General features: G+C 39.1%; 1 protein-coding gene across 10 annotated transcripts in view; it reads right to left on the reverse strand.

Moving 5' to 3' along the window:
* TRPM3 (transient receptor potential cation channel subfamily M member 3) overlaps window positions 1-9,203 on the reverse strand; it is a 585,468-nt gene extending 576,265 nt beyond the window's left edge. For 2 of the 10 annotated variants that reach the window (XM_024252058.3, XM_024252049.3), the window contains exon 1: window positions 8,142-9,202. In XM_024252058.3, coding sequence (XP_024107826.3) covers window positions 8,142-8,318 — 177 coding nt within the window. In that variant the 5' untranslated portion in view covers window positions 8,319-9,202. Of the gene's footprint in view, window positions 1-8,141 lie in introns of all 10 variants that reach the window. The other 8 variants (XM_024252051.3, XM_024252055.3, XM_054520037.2 and 5 more) reach the window with 8 other exon arrangements.
* Between the last annotated feature and the right edge of the window lie 6,692 nt (window positions 9,204-15,895).

Raw genomic sequence — 15,895 nt, forward strand, 5'->3', positions numbered from 1 at the left:
ATCACTGAAAAATGTCAAACACAGCAGCCTCCTGGTCTTACTTGCATTTTAAATGGACCATTCTGGTGGCTGTGGGAAGGATGGATTTGAAGTAGACAACACTGGAGGCAGCTGTAGTATTTTGGGCCCAAGAAAAAGAGAGACTGATTTTGGGAACTAGGAATAGACAGAAGGGGGTGGAACAGAGATATATTTATGAGGAAATCTGGCAGAACTGATTGGCTAATTACATAAGGATGGGAGAAAACAAGGCAAAAGGCACAAACCCAGGTTTTCCAGTATGGGCAATGTGGTGAATGGGTGATCCTAGCAGTTGGGATATAGTATAGAGGAAAAGGAGCAGATGAGAGGGAGCTTGCTTGATTCAGCATTGGCCACTTGATTAGGGCAGCAGTTAGACTTAATGTGCTTTCTCTGCTGAAAAGCTTTACTGCCTCTAATCATAAAAGTGTACAGTCTCCTAAAGTAAACAAAGAGTGAATCTGACATGCCATACTTTCTTTGAATCCGGAATACTACCTATCGACTACACATTTTTGGTATCTAAATTAGGTTTCCTGCATGATCCCTTAAAAAATATTTATAAAAGTCATTCAGTGCTCTGTGAGCATGAGAACTTTAAAGATGTGGATACATTTTGAGTCTATATAAATGTATGGAGAGATACTGAGTGCTCAATTTTTAACAATAAAAATGAGATACTGAGGCCTGGTCATGCCAGAGCCTAATTTTAATGAGCCAACATCTCTTTACTAAAGCATTATACTTTAGAAGCAGAGATTCTCAAATGTTAAGTGCATAACATTCATCTGGGTTGTTTGTGAAATGCAAGTTTGCAAGGTCCACCCAGGGGTTTAACTTAGTAGGTCTATGTGAAGTCACTGTCATCTGATTCTATCATAGACAGTCTTGGATCACACTTTGAGAAACACTGCGTCAAGTACTCATTGTGTTGGATAAAACTTTCTTCATGTAAGACAATTCAATATGTAAAATGTAGGAATTCTTCCTACCTTCCTTATCAGTTATCTATTTTATCTATCTATCTATCTATCTACCTATGCATTAAACCTTGAAGAATCTTTACTTATTTGGGAGAAAAGAAATAAAACTCATCAATGCTGTCCCTAAACTACAACTCCTATGCATGTCCCTCTGAAAATGAAGTACAGAAGAACCAATAGTTAGATCCAAATTCCCAAAGGCTATTAAACACAAATCTTCTGTGTGATAAACATAAAAATTAAGTGTGCCCTTCCTAGAGATTTTGTTATACCTGAACCACCCTACCCCAGCAGTCACAGCACTGTATTTTTGCCACATGCTCAAGAGCCAAGAAAATTGTGTTCATTCTATTTTTTTATATTAAATATTTAATATTAAGCAGCATTTAAAAAATTTTCCAAGTAAAATTAATTGTAAATATAATTATGCTTTTCCAAATGAAAGCCCTAAATGTTCTCTTCCTCCTCCTTTCTGTCCAGAATCGTTGGTTAGTTTTTGAAGGTTGTGGGGTGGAGGTGGTTGGGTTGGGGAGTCTAGAATTATGGGCATCAGTTATGGCTGCTTCAGCCTTTGCCTCAAAGTGAACTGGCCACTTCTCACTTGGTCCTATCACATACCTTGGAATCTAAGGGACATGCCCTTGAGTGACCACTGCAAGCCCAAGGGCCATTCATTATAGCGGAATAAAGAAAGGGGGCATATGTAGGATGTTCCAGATTCTTGACCATGAAGACTATTTTTAGGAGCTCTTGTTCACAACCATATCTCCATCTAAGTTCAATAGCATAGAAAATTCTGAAATTTCACATCATGTGACTAAAAATTTTCATGAAAAAAATACAGAGAAATGATCATATAAACAAACAGAAAATAAAAAGAAATAGGGAAAAACACTTCTTCAGATTAGATCATCTAGAACTCAGAGCAGGGCAGCTGAACTCAATTTACTTCTCTTTCTGTCAATGATCTTTCATGATTACATTTTGAAAACCTGAGAACGGTTCACTTAAAACCTTTTGCTCCCACTGTCGACTAACACAAAATCTGTTCCTCCCAGACACCAGCATCAGAGTGGCCACTGAATTAAGTTTCCATCCAGCTCAGCTGAATCTATGGCAGCTTTTTTCAATGTGGTGGGGTCCTTCCAAGAGCTCTGGACTTCAGAATCACTGGCAGAACAGTGAAAATGCAAATTCCTGAACCCACCACCTACCTACTCAGTCAACACCTCTGAGAGTGGGCCCTGACTATTTGCTTTTCTGACAAGCTCCCCAAGTGGTTCTAAGCATTCTTGGGATTTCATATATCTTTCATGTGTTTGTTCATTTGTTTGTTCATTCATTAAACATTTGTTGAATACGTTTTGTTGGTCACAGCCTGTAAAACTCTTTTTCATGCGAGATAATGGAAAGGGAGAAAAAATATGATCTGAAAATTAACTTGGAGCCAGTTGAGGTTACACCAACAGAAGAGCAGAGGGGAGGGTGTGGAACCGTTGCTGGGTAGGCAGAGTCCTGGCTCCCCGCAGGAAGTCATCTGCCAGGACGGCAGGGCCCTTTCCCTTGAGACAGACCTTGCCAGGGGCGTTACTGTGCCTCCAAGTATCCCAGAGTGCAGTGGCCCCTGGACTTGGATGTCCCAGCCATTTCCTCCTCACTCCCCAGTGACCACATATTTTCATTCTTGCCTCCACAAAAAAGGTCATCAGGAGACAGAACTCTCCAGAGAGACAGGAGAGTTTCTTGTTGCCTCAGGAATTTTCCTTAGGCTGCCTGAAGAACATTTCACAAAAAGGCAAGTCACATGGTTCACTGTTCAGCAGCCTGAGTCGAAGCCACCATTTGATACACACCAGACCATTTTCCCTCTCTCCTGGGTTTTAGTTTGGTCCCATTTTCTTTTGTTGTTTTCTCACTTTTTTTCTTAAGGGAATCTGAGGCTGGCAGGCTGACATAGAAAGATGGAAGTTTCTTTTATTTGTAGCCATTAAAATTCTGCCTAATAATACATCATGTTTTCCTAAAAGCAGTTTATTCTTCAAGTTTCCCATCTTCAAGGCACTTCATGGAATTACTCCATTACAAATATCCTGGCCTTGCTTGCCAGGATTCACTGATATATTCACCTAGACATAATAGGTGTGTATTTCCTCTCTTGTGGTAGAAATTTAACTGTTGCTCCCTAGCATGTGGCGGAGTACCCTGTCCAGGCTAAGCAAAGTTTCTGGTTTATTGACATCATTCTACCTCCTTTGTAAAGATTCAGAATTTTAGATGTGAATGGGACAACTTGAGCATCATAAATTTAAAACACAATTGAAACAAATTTCAACGTAATTGTTACTTGAAGAGTTTGAGAACACCAGAGGGAAGTCAGTTCCTGGAATGCCTGAAATCAACTATAGAAGACAGACCAAATACATTTGGTTATTTGGATCTTACTTTGCTTCAGAGACAATAGAATGAACATTGGTTACCATTATATGGAATTATATAAGTGTAAAACAGCGCTTGGGCAGAATTTGTGCTGATCTGATAACCTAACCTGATCATTACTCCTTCAATTAATTCCCTTGTGTTACCTACTTTAAGTAATACTTCTGTATCAAAAAGAGAAAGGATAAAAATAAGAGTTTGGGCTTTTGACTAGATTCCAAAAAAAAAAATTAAAACGGAAATTTACTATGTAAAACTCTGTATAGTTTTATCAGAAGGCAGGGTATATAGCAAAAATACAGTGACATTACTGATTGAACAGTATTTGCTTTAAAGAATTCTGCTATTGGACACTCCATGGGGCTCATCCTCATTAATGAGATGAGTGAGATAAAGAATAATATTCTTTACTTTTGTCAGTCCTACTAGAGTCAATAACTGAAATACCCTTTCTAGCCCAGGAAAGAGGAACTGCAAAGTGAGAATCGCCATACTTCCTTCTCAGGATCTTAATTCTTAGATGCTGGAACCACCAGCCAACCCCACAGCAAAGATAGAAACTCAGAAGTTATCCTAGATTCCTCTCTCCACCACAACTATTCCATTTAGCAAGGCTCTGTTTATTTTACCTTCATTACTTTTGCCTTAGCCAGGTTCTCATCAATTCCCCAGGCCTCTAATCTAATCTTTCAGCTTCCAGTTGCATCATCTCACCCATTTTAGACAGTACAGCCAGAGCAACTACATAATACCTAAATCTGGTGATCACCTCACTGCAAAAATTCTTTTAATTGCCTCCCCCTTCCCCTTAGTTTCAAGATAATGGTCGAATGCTGTAGCTTAGCAGACAAGGCCTTCTACTAGGTGGGTGAAAATGTAATCATGGTTTTTGCCATTAAAAACCTTTTGAACCAACCTAATATGATTACTTTTGCACCAACCTAATATGATTTAAACACTGTTGTTCACCCGTTTCCTTCTTCCATTTTAATATTCAATTCTTTCAGTCCAAATAGACAACGTTCTTCAATGCCCAAGGAGCATAGCAGGCTTCGGACACTGGATCTAAATCCAGTCAGGACTCAAACCCTTCATTTTAAAGACGACACCAAGTTACAGAAAGATTAAGTAATTTGCCCAAGGTCACACAGCTGGTTAGGAACATAGTGGAATTAGGATCCAGTGTCTAGGCTGACTTTTGCAGAATATAATTTCTTTATTCTATTTCTGACATTGCTTAAAGTGAGCAAAGTCATATGATTTCTCAATATAAAAATTTGAAAGTCTTAAAAATGACACTAATCATTTGGTCTTCATTAACACACTGACTTAAATGTCTTTCCAAAATCTGTCACAAATACAGTGTTCCCTTTCTCCCAATGCAACCCATTTTTCAGAAGCCTTCCCTTCAGTAAGTTCGCCAAGACTTCAATACACAGAAAGCTCTCTGCCTTAAAAATAACCTTCAAATTCAACATTTTACCAAAATAAAATCTTCCAAATAAAACAATGGCAAAGATAGGCCTGATAATGAATATGAAATATGCTAAGAACATTCTGTCACTGAAATAAACTTGACTTTTTTGTGATTAATAGTAAGATGTAATCTTGAAACACATAAGAATAAAGCAAACGACAACAGAAGAGAAATGATTTGGAAAGGGTCCCATTTGAAATTTACCCGTTTGAAAACAGGCTCTGTCTTTTGGCTATCATCATTGTGTGCCTGTCCAGAAATTCATTTCCAAGTTTTATTTCCAAATGCAACCCCAAATTCAAAAGGTGAGTTTGTTGGCATGTTCAAAATTTGCTCTGAGATGGACAAAACAACAAACGAGACGCTTTCAGAAGGAATAATAAGTATATTCCAAAGCTCATTGGGTTTAATTCATACTTCAGATATCGGCCTTCCCCTTCTAATTCTTTAGTATCCTGTTTCTATTAGGAAATGGAAAACAAGGAAATAGGATTATGAAGCCATTTCTAAATATTAACATGATACCAAAGGAAGTTAGCAAAGATACACACATTTTCAAGGAAAAGGATAGAAAGGGAAATTGGCTTGAGTCCAGTCTGTCAGAAATGGTGACTGATCAGAGTTTAGCTAAATCTAATCAAGCCATCAGGACCTACACTGCATTTACTGACAGGTAGGGGCACTGAGAGAGGGCAGGTGATATCAGAACAATGCTTGGAAGAGGAATAAAAATTACCTGTTGAATAGGAGAATTGGCTTTGTTACCTTAAGATTTCAATAATCTACTGGATTCCCAGAGAATCCATTCATCAAATTAACATAGTGGTGGTAGTACGGAGGGAGGTGGAACAAGAGAGAGAAGGGGGAGGAAGGGAGGGAGGAGAAAGAAAGGAAGGGACATAAGAAATACTGTTATTAAATATTTCATTTCTAGATTAAGCCAGGAAGAGCATTTACCAAAACATGCAAATTATTATTCATGAACTTACATTTTACTCAAAAGATAAAATGGCAAGAATACATAGGAACTAGCAAAGCAAACACAGGAATCCATAGGAAAAACATACAACAATCCATAGGAAAAAAATACATAGCATTCACAGCCAGAGAGTGGACAATACAATTGCTCATATACCAAAGCAGGTTTTATTTCTTTCTAAGTATTGCTGAAAGAACTTGGTATGACTTTATTTTTTTAAGAGTTTGAAATGTGCTCAATATCCGAAGTCTCAGAGGATAGCTATGATCTTTCAAAAATACAGATATCATTTGGGAAAAAAGTTCTCCAGTAAGGTTCCATCCTGTCTTTTAGATATTAAAAAATGGGAACGACACACAGTAATGCACTTTATTCAATAAATTATTACAAAGCATCACTTTAATAAAGGATGGTAAGATCGAGCTGTATGCCAATGAAAGTATTGCTGTAGCATTAACAATGTCTCCTGAAAGTATGGACAGTACTTTCAGTTAAAAAAGATGACAGAGCTCACTCTCCTAAAAAGACAGAGCTTCTTCTAAAAGAAGTACCTCAGGTAGGTACTTCTCTGCTGGTTTTGTGACTAGTAAATGAATAACATTCTCCATTTTAAAAAACTAGCATAATAATTAATCATATATGGAGAGTGATAGTCATGTATCTGTCAAGAAGAGTTAAAAAGCATTATTTTGGGTTAAAGCTGATACATGACTTTAACTGAAAAAATATTTCTCATTGCACTTCGAATTACTGGAGTTGAATTCTTTCAGTGAGACTTAGATATGCCCATTCTTTGCCCTTGACTCTTGATTCACTAGTGATTCTGGAGAAAATGTACACCGATTTGTTAATTCTCTGGCCTCATTCTTTTTCTTGCCCTATCACACATGTTGTTCCAACACAGCAAAAACACACATATCCAAGGAAAAGTCTCTTCTACTACCCATACCCAAACTTGCCTTTCCTCCTAAATAGTCCCTAGGGAAGCAAGCCATCACCATGACAACCATATGATGGGAGTTTGAACAGCACTTGGGGCAGCCTTTGTTGAAAGTTAATACCAGTTGGTGTTTAACAAGAAAAGGAAAACTCAGGCAAGGGGTAATACTCTGTTGTGAGGCACCACTTAGCTGTATGGAACTAACTGTCCCCATCAAACCTTACCTAACCAGAACACATCCTCAGAACAAAATTCTCCAAGTGTAATGTATTCAGGGCTAATTCATTAACTTTCCATTGTAGCCCACTGGACTCAATGCTCAGCGGTCACTAAATCAAAAGAGCATATATACTCAGGAAAAGAGAATTAAGAACTTTGCCTTTTTTAACTTCAAATGGATATAGAACATCAGAGATATTTATTTTTCCCTATTAAGTATTACCACCTTCTATTTGCTGGGCAAAAATGATTGTTTCCTGCACCTTTAAATCTAATTTGTGTTTTCCCCCCTACAAGAAAGATCGTGAAGGTGGATTAGTACAGAGTTGTGTGGACTTTTTCAGTATCTTTAATGCATTTGCTTCTGGAAAGAGAAGCACTGCAGACACACGGTGGCAATTCCTGCTCAGGTGTAGTGCCATTCTTTTGTGTGACTCACAGCTAGAGAGAGAGCCGACATTCAATATATGTTTAACAATACTTTCCCACTACTGATTCCACTCAGGAGACTCACATTTTTATGCCTTTTCTAAAAACAAGGGCACCAAAAAAGTCACTGTCTGAGGAGGCTCATTCTTTGTTCGTCTTCACCTGACTGGCCACCTAACTACACAAAGCTTTTAAACTAATGAGGAGAATCCTTTGTTCTCTCTGGTTCCATTTAAAGGGAAAGTGGGTCGAAGGGCTTCCCCAGGGAGAGAGAAAGAAAAGCCCAGGAGCCAAACACAAGAGGGTAAGAGATTTCACTCCCACTACTATTCCCACCCTCCCAAAGAAGTTAATTCATTCTGTTTTAGGAATGGTTAAAAGGGGTGGGGGAGCACCAGGTAGCCCATTCTCTGAGACCAAAATCTCCTTCTCGAGTGTGGTTCGCACCAGCCTCTTGTCTCTGACACCGCGGGATGTGGGTGGGGGGCGTAGGGGGAGGGCAGGAGTACTGAGAACCTCTCTCCAGCCACGGACCACAGAGCCAGTACTACATGCATTTAGGCTCCCCCAAAGGTGCGTCCCTGCCCAAGTCCCCAAGTTGGCTATTTAAATCTGAAAAGCACAATTAGCACCATTCAAACCTGCAAGTTACAGTACCTTCAGAAGTCTGACAGATGGAAGAAAGGCTGCGTGGCACAGCTTCCGGATGGTCCAGTTTAGGGGTCGAGGAGCATCAGCCTGATTCATGACCCCTTCCAAATTCCACCAGGAAAACAAGAAACTGAAAACCTGAGCAATGCCTAGAAAATAAACGGTCCCCCACGGCTCTGGCATCCCATGGTCATCTCCACACCTGCAAATTCCATTAGGGCAGAGGCTTCCTGGAACTTGGAAGACTAGTCAAGTAGCCTTGCCTGAGCCCCTGAACCTTCTTAAGAAAGCCACCTCCCCTCTCTCTGCAGCCGTGCTCATGCATACCAAATGTGGCTGAATGGAGGCACACTGCCTGCTGCTTCGGGGAGGGGATACACGATTTTGAAGGAGAGGGACAGCCTGCACAAAACAGCCTGTGGTCGGAGTCAAAGCAGCCTGCTCCGGAATGCGCGCTCCCTCTCCCGCTCTCCTCCCAGTAAACGCAGGTCAGGCGTTGGGGGGGAACCGGGGCCATTGCTTTGCTAGCTTGGTTTGAGGGGGAGCCAGGAGGACCGCAAAAGGGAACAAAAATGAAGCCAGAACGGGAAACTTGCACTTTCTTGCACAAAGCATCTTTGAGGGACTGGGAACTGGTACGGGGGGAGGGGCGAGGACACAGGGAGAGAGGGGGTGCCTCCGAATGATGAGATAAATGCTTCCCTTTTGATTTATGTGACATAATAAAGTGAGGCTATCATCAAATACATCTATAGTAAAAGAGAGCTTTGTCGTGTTCTGAGGTTTTTATTAACCGTGATTGACAGTCTTCATCCTGATAATCCGTTGTACAGATGATAGACACTGAGACAGAAGCAAACTCAAACACACTGGGTTGTTCCTTTCATAGAAAGCAGTGTAAACTAAGGGGCATTTGGCTCACCTTTTAGAGATGGCAGTTTTTAAATGGGGGTTATCTCCTGGAAAGCCACTTGATACCCTTTCTCTGCAACACAAGTTTAACCCATAAAGTGCCACGTGGGATGCTGTCTATAAAGAATGGACTTTCCTCAAGTGGGGTGTCCACACCCATCATTTTCTAACGAGGCTTTATGAAATAGTTGCTGAGTTGGAATGTATAGTCTTTAGGACTTCTGTGGTGAGAGAGAGAATTAAAGGACAGCTTTTCAATTTGAAGGTAGAAATTGATAATTTCACATAGAGAAGGTAAGTTGGGACGGTGAGAGGAGAAGGGAGTTCCTGACACAACCCCCCTTCCGCTCCCATGTGCCCCCTGGCATCAGACCTCAGTGGGAGCAGTTGACCTGACAACTCCTATGGGGAGAATCCCCACATCCTTGGAGCATCGCCATCTTATTTATTTTTTCCTCTGTGACTATGCTGATTTTCCACTTCTAATTAACTTGAAGAGATTGGTAAATCCCAGCTCCATGACTATTATGCAGTCAGAGCTGAACTGGGAGTGGTGCAAGCAGATGTGATACACTGCTGTAATTCAGAACTGGGACAACACAGGCCCACCCCAGCATGAAATCAATACCTGACACACTGCGCTACAACACCATTTCACTCACAATGGTCTTGTGTCAAAAATTTAAGAAAGATATTGCAGAAAACTAGTCCACCGGTGGAAGACAGACCATTGACCCACCTTGTATAGTAAAATTTGTGTCTCTGATTATCTATCAAACAATATCACTTTAATAGATCTCATACACAGCTGATTCATTTTCTGTTACTATTCTATTTCCACAAAGGATTGAAGGCAGTATTAAAATAATAACGGCTCACACGTATCACCTAGCACAATGCATCACATAGGTTTATGCCCATGTCAACCTTATGGAGTAGGTGTTATGGTCATATCCTTATCTCACAGATTAAGCAAGTGAGGTCCAGAGAAATTAGTAACAAGTCTAACATACTAGTATTACTGGAGTCTGGATTGAAACCAGTCTACTAGGCTGTAAAGACAAGCTTTCTCTTGTCTCCTATTTCTTTCAAAAGGGACTCTAGGAATAAAACCACTGCCTCTGTTTTTTGGTAATTTAATCTTACATAAGAGTTAAAGACTTTAAAGAAGAAACGTTCAGCATTCCTTTCAGATTATTACTTTGGTCTGATGTTGATGTATTAGTTAACAGCATGAATTCTGGAATCAAGCTGCACGGTTCAAATTCCAATTTTGAAGCTAGTCTTGGGAGATTTACCTACCTTCTTTGTGTCTTGGAGTCCTTATCTGTACAATGGAGATTAAAATAAACCCTCATGCCTACGGTTGTTGTGAGGACTAAATGAGCTCATATCGGCAAAGCACTTAGAACAGTGCCTGGCATACACAAAATACCTGTACCATGATCCATCTTCTGGGTAGCATGTGCTGATTCTGAGCCGGAAGCCCGCTGACAATTTTCATTAAGCATGCATACATATGGTAGTAGGTAATGAAGTCAAGCAAGACAAATTAAAACTGAATGCTTCTTGTGAGTTACCATGAGTTTAATAAATGGGGTAAAGAGGAAGGTGGGAGACTGCAAGAGCAGCGTGGGTTTCCTCGTGTAGTCTGGTATTCATCAGGTTGTGAGATGCTGCCTTTAGTGGGGAAGGCTCCAGCATTTCTAACCTTTTAAATGAATGCCCTTAAGTGGTTCTGGTAAGGTGGTGAGATCTCTGCTCCATGAAAATGCTGAAAAACTGCAATTGCCTACCCCCTGCCCTGCACTATTTCAAAATGGTAGGGACCCCACAAAAATGACAGCATCATTCTGAAAACACATGGCCTTTGATCCTCCTATCCCCTTTAATTTTACTGAATAACTTTGGTCAAAGAGAACTGTTAGAAACTATGCAACTATGCAGAGTGAGGAAGTAGGAGGATTCACAGCCCTCTCTAATGGCAATTAAAGGAGAAAAGCACAAAACCTTCAGGGAATTGATTTGGAGATTACACTGCAAAAGAGGTAAAGATCAAAGAAGGATGACAGTGCATGAGAGGCAGTTTTTCATCCATCACTGGGGAGGCTTTGTGCCAGAATTGTTTGCTATCAAAACATCTAAAGAAGGGTTTTCAAGACCCTCCTCTCTACTTTCAAGAAATTATATTTTCACATAGAAGATGCCTTCCCCAGTTTTAGAGAGAAGTTTAATGAGAAAAAAAAAAAAAAGCAGAGAGGAGCAAGCCCAGCCCCAGATATTAGCATCTCACAAATTCGAAGTGCTTACTTATAAATCTTATGAATGTAGATGTCTACATATCTGCAGAACAAATTCTAGCAGGCTTAAAACTCTGAAATAATCATACTAGCTTTCAGTATACTAAAAAATAGCAAGCAGGGTATATCAGATTTCTGTATTCCAAAGCCTGCCTTTGAACCAACTCTAATTCTCTCCCATGCTACAGAAAAGCCCACTTCCCACTGATTATCTTCCCTTTTTATTTTCTGTGTAAATGATACTAAACCAAAGAATCATGATGAAATTTGAGCTCATTCTCAATACTGACAAGGGGGCCATTGTATAGACCTTCTGAATTCTTTCTTTTGAAGACCATGTTTCTTCTCTTCAAAAAAGTCATAGCACCCTCAATATAGTATTGTACCACTTTGCACCCTGTCTTCTTTATATCTTTTGGATATAAAAGGAGCTGACCCATGAAAATCTAAGAAAACAGAAAGGAAATGACACAGTGACCAGGTAGTACAGAGAACTCAAAAGCCTCCCTCTGAAATGTGTTTTCTGCAAACAACACTAAAAAAACAGTGCTGCAATGTAATTTTTCAGAGTTTATTATTACAAAATTAAAATTCATAGGTATCTGGACATCAATTGTACATGTATTTTCAGGCTCTAATATATGGATGTAGTGCACCTAGTGCAGAAGGATGATATTTAAGCATCCAGGGGAAAAACCAGGAACAAGCCCAGTGGTGAGCCTTTGTAGACAACTTCATTTGCTTCAGTGTTTTGTAGTCTTAATACTAACGTCTTGCTTGCTTAATGATTGGCCTCTTTTATTAATTTTGTTGTGCTTTGAATTTTCTGTTTTAAATATTTTATTTTACTTTAAGTTCCAGTATACACGTGCAGGATGTGCAGGTTTGTTACACAGGTAAATGTGTGCCATGGTGGTTTTCTGCACTGTCAGCCCATCACCTAGGTATTAAGCCCCACATGCATTAGCTATTTATCCTAATGCTCTCCTCCGGCAACAGGCCCCCGTATGTGTTGTTACCCTCCCTGTGTCCATGTGTTCTCATTGTTTAGCTCCCACTTATAAATGAGAACATAACGGTGTTTGGTTCTCTGTTCCTGTGCCAGCTCGCTGAGGATAATGGTTTCCAGCTCCGTCCATGTCACTGCAAAGGACATGATCTCGTTCTTTTTATGGCTGCATAGTATTCCATGGTGTATATGTAGCACATTTTCTTTATCTAGTCCATCATTGATGTGCATTTGGGTTGATTCCATGTCTTTGCTATTGTGAGTAGTGCTGCAATGAACATATGTGTACCTTATCTTTAAAATAGAATGATTTATATTTTGGGGGATACATACCACTAATGGGATTGTGGTAGATTAAATACTTAAATGTAAAACCCAAAGCTATAAAAACCCTAGAAGATAATCTAGGCAATACCATATAGGACATAGGCACAGGCTAAGATTTCATGACGAACACGTCAAAAGCAATTGCAACAAAAGCAAAAATTGACAAACGGGATCAAATTAAACTAAAGAGCTTTTGCACAGCAAAAGAAACTATCATCAGAGTGAACAGACAACCTACAGAATGGGAGAAAATTTTTGCAATCTATCCATCTGACAAAGGTCTAACATCCAGAATCTATAAGGAACTTAAGCAAATTTATAAGAAAAAAGCAAACAACCCCATTAAAAAGGGGGCAAAGGACATGAACAGACACTTCTCAAAAGAAGACATTTATGCAGCCAACAAACATACGGAAAAAAGCTCAACATCACTGAATAGTGATAAATAGAATAATGCAAATCAAAACCACAATGAGATACCACCTCACAGCAGTCAGAATGACAGTTATCAAAAAGTCAAGAAACAACAGATGCTGGCAAGGCTGTGGAGAAATAGGAACGTTTTTACACTGTTGGTGGGAATGTAAATTAGTTCAATCATTGTGGAAGACAATGTGGCGATTCCTCAAAGACCTAGAACCATTATTTTTTTCAAAAAATCATTTGTCTCATGAACTTTATGGCAATTTATCATTTTTGTCAAAAAACATACTTTTCCTGTTTCTTCCTTTTAACTTCACTCAAATAGAGCTATACCATTTTTAGGCATTTTTTGATGCTTCTACAGTGTTTTCCAAAATATTAGATCTCTTTATAGATTCCATTTACCTACAGAACAATCCTTAATGTATTTCCAAATATATGTTTTCAAACAGATTAACTTTTTTCCTTTCTTAAGGTATATTTCCCCTTTTGCCATCTTTTGTAGATAATAGATTCTAAAATACACTAAAATTTATCAAAATACATGGCTCACTTTGTTAAGTAGGTTAAGAAGAATTTATTCTATGTAAAATAAAAATATAACTACAATTGTTATCTATTCATTTTCCCTCCATTACTGGGACAGCATTTCTGACTTCTGTCCACCCTCTGCACAAATGCCTGTGGTGACAGAGAGTGGGTGATTTTTGAGACAGCCCATTCCATGATTGTACAGTTCTGGTTGACAGAAAATTCTACCTAAGACTGAGGTGAAATGTCCTTTCCTCTAACTTCCAAGTCAAGTTTTTCTCCCAGAGCATAGTTTTCCAAATGTATAAGGATACTTAACAAGCTTCACTCACACTTCCTCTTCTTTACACTGGGGATCTTGGGCCATTAATCTTTCTTCACGTGACGGTATAGAGTTTTTAGGAAAAAAAAAAAACCAACTCTCTTCAGGGCTATATTCAATATTATGTTATAGGGGTACTTTAAATATAGGAGTCTATTAATCCTCTGGAATCTCTTGAATTACTTCTCATAAAGGTCCTTTAGGAAGCTTTGAGGGGAAACTCACTAATAATTTAGCTTCTTTTTAAACATCGTTTCCTAAATTAATTAGAATACTCAACATAGATTTTAAGTAATAGCTGACCAAAACACACACACACACACACACACACACACACACACACACACACTCACACACACACCCCTGAACTGATGTGAGTAATTTACTCTTTTTGACCCCGACTTGTAACAGAGGTGGTGGCGGGTAGTGACGGGCTAATGGAAAGCTCATGCTTGTTTCAAGAAATGAGGAGGGACTGGACTGTCTGTGTTTCATCCTCCCTATCTTTATCTGTAACTTTGCAAGTCAGACAGACTCGATCCAAACCTAAGTGCCTCCTCTTACCCACTACGTGGCCTGGGGGCAGTTACACAACTTCTCAGAGGCTTAGTTTCCACATTGTAAGAATGGGGTCTACAACAGTTTCCACCTCCAGGTTTTTGTGAAGGTTAAAGCAATTAGCACAGTGCTAACATAGAGAAAAACACATTTAAATTCAATTACTTTTGTTGTTGTTAGTAATAGTATTGTTATCTTGTTCATGGATACCACTGGCAGTGTATGTAGCATAGTCCATAAGCGCACAGGCCATAGACCGAATGGCCTGAAGGTAAACCCAAGCTTTACCATGTACATGTCACTTTGGGGAAGTTATTTAATCTCAACATGCTTTAGTTCCTTCATCTGCAAACTGGGGATAATAATATTACCTTCATCAAAGGGATAATGTGAAATTAATAAGCCAATATGGGCAGAAACCTTAGAAGAAGTTCCCACACATGGTAAGAGCTAGAAAAATATTAGCAACTTATTATTACCAATACTGGAGTCATATGTGCCACCCTTCCCACAGCTAGTGATCTAGGAAAAGCAAAGCAAAACAAAACACCTTCATCTCCTCCTTTGTTTCTTCCAGTAAGAGAAGAAGCTGCAGAGGACACATGAGAAGAGACCCACCTCTGACTCTCCTTACTGCTTTCCTCTGCAGTCCCATGAGTCCTTACTTTTAAAATAGACAGTGTATATGAGAGGGAATCATATATTCCAATAATGGGGAGTAAAACTTTAATATATAAAATGTCTCACTTTGGAAAAGACAAAGGTATATAAGCAGCTTCCACCTTACCAAAAATAGAAATCCTACATATACACCTACCAAAAAATGTATAACAGATATTCAAAGGCCTAGAGCTAAAATACAACTTTATTCAGCCTTGAAACCCTAAAATTTCCACTCACAAAGGGGATGGGGTTTTAGTATAATTCAAAAATTCTAATGAGTTCCCGGAGGCTTGTTAAAAATATAAGAATTTGAGATGTGCATTTCTGATCACTTAATATTCACTCTTCTAATATTTGCAATGCTATTCATTATGGTAAATGTTCTCTTTCTAAACTAAGTTTAAATATCTGCAACACATACACACGTGTAAGCACAAATACACACCCACACACAGAATGTAGGTATTTTAGATGCATTTTCATTATGAAAGCCATAAATTTGACCAACTTGATAAATAACTTACGAATTAATATCTTTTAGGAGGAGAAATTTAAGCAGTGAATCTCCAATTACTGCTTGAATAACTTGCATGAATTGGAGGGAAGCTCAGCATTCACTATTAACAGTGCAGCTGAAGTCAGATTTCTTGGCCAATGGATACCAAAATCAAACACAAGTTCAAGCTCAAACCTCACATATACCTTCTCAAGCACC

Source organism: Pongo abelii, chromosome 13, assembly GCF_028885655.2.
Source record: "Pongo abelii isolate AG06213 chromosome 13, NHGRI_mPonAbe1-v2.0_pri, whole genome shotgun sequence".
Lineage (NCBI taxonomy): Eukaryota > Metazoa > Chordata > Mammalia > Primates > Hominidae > Pongo > Pongo abelii.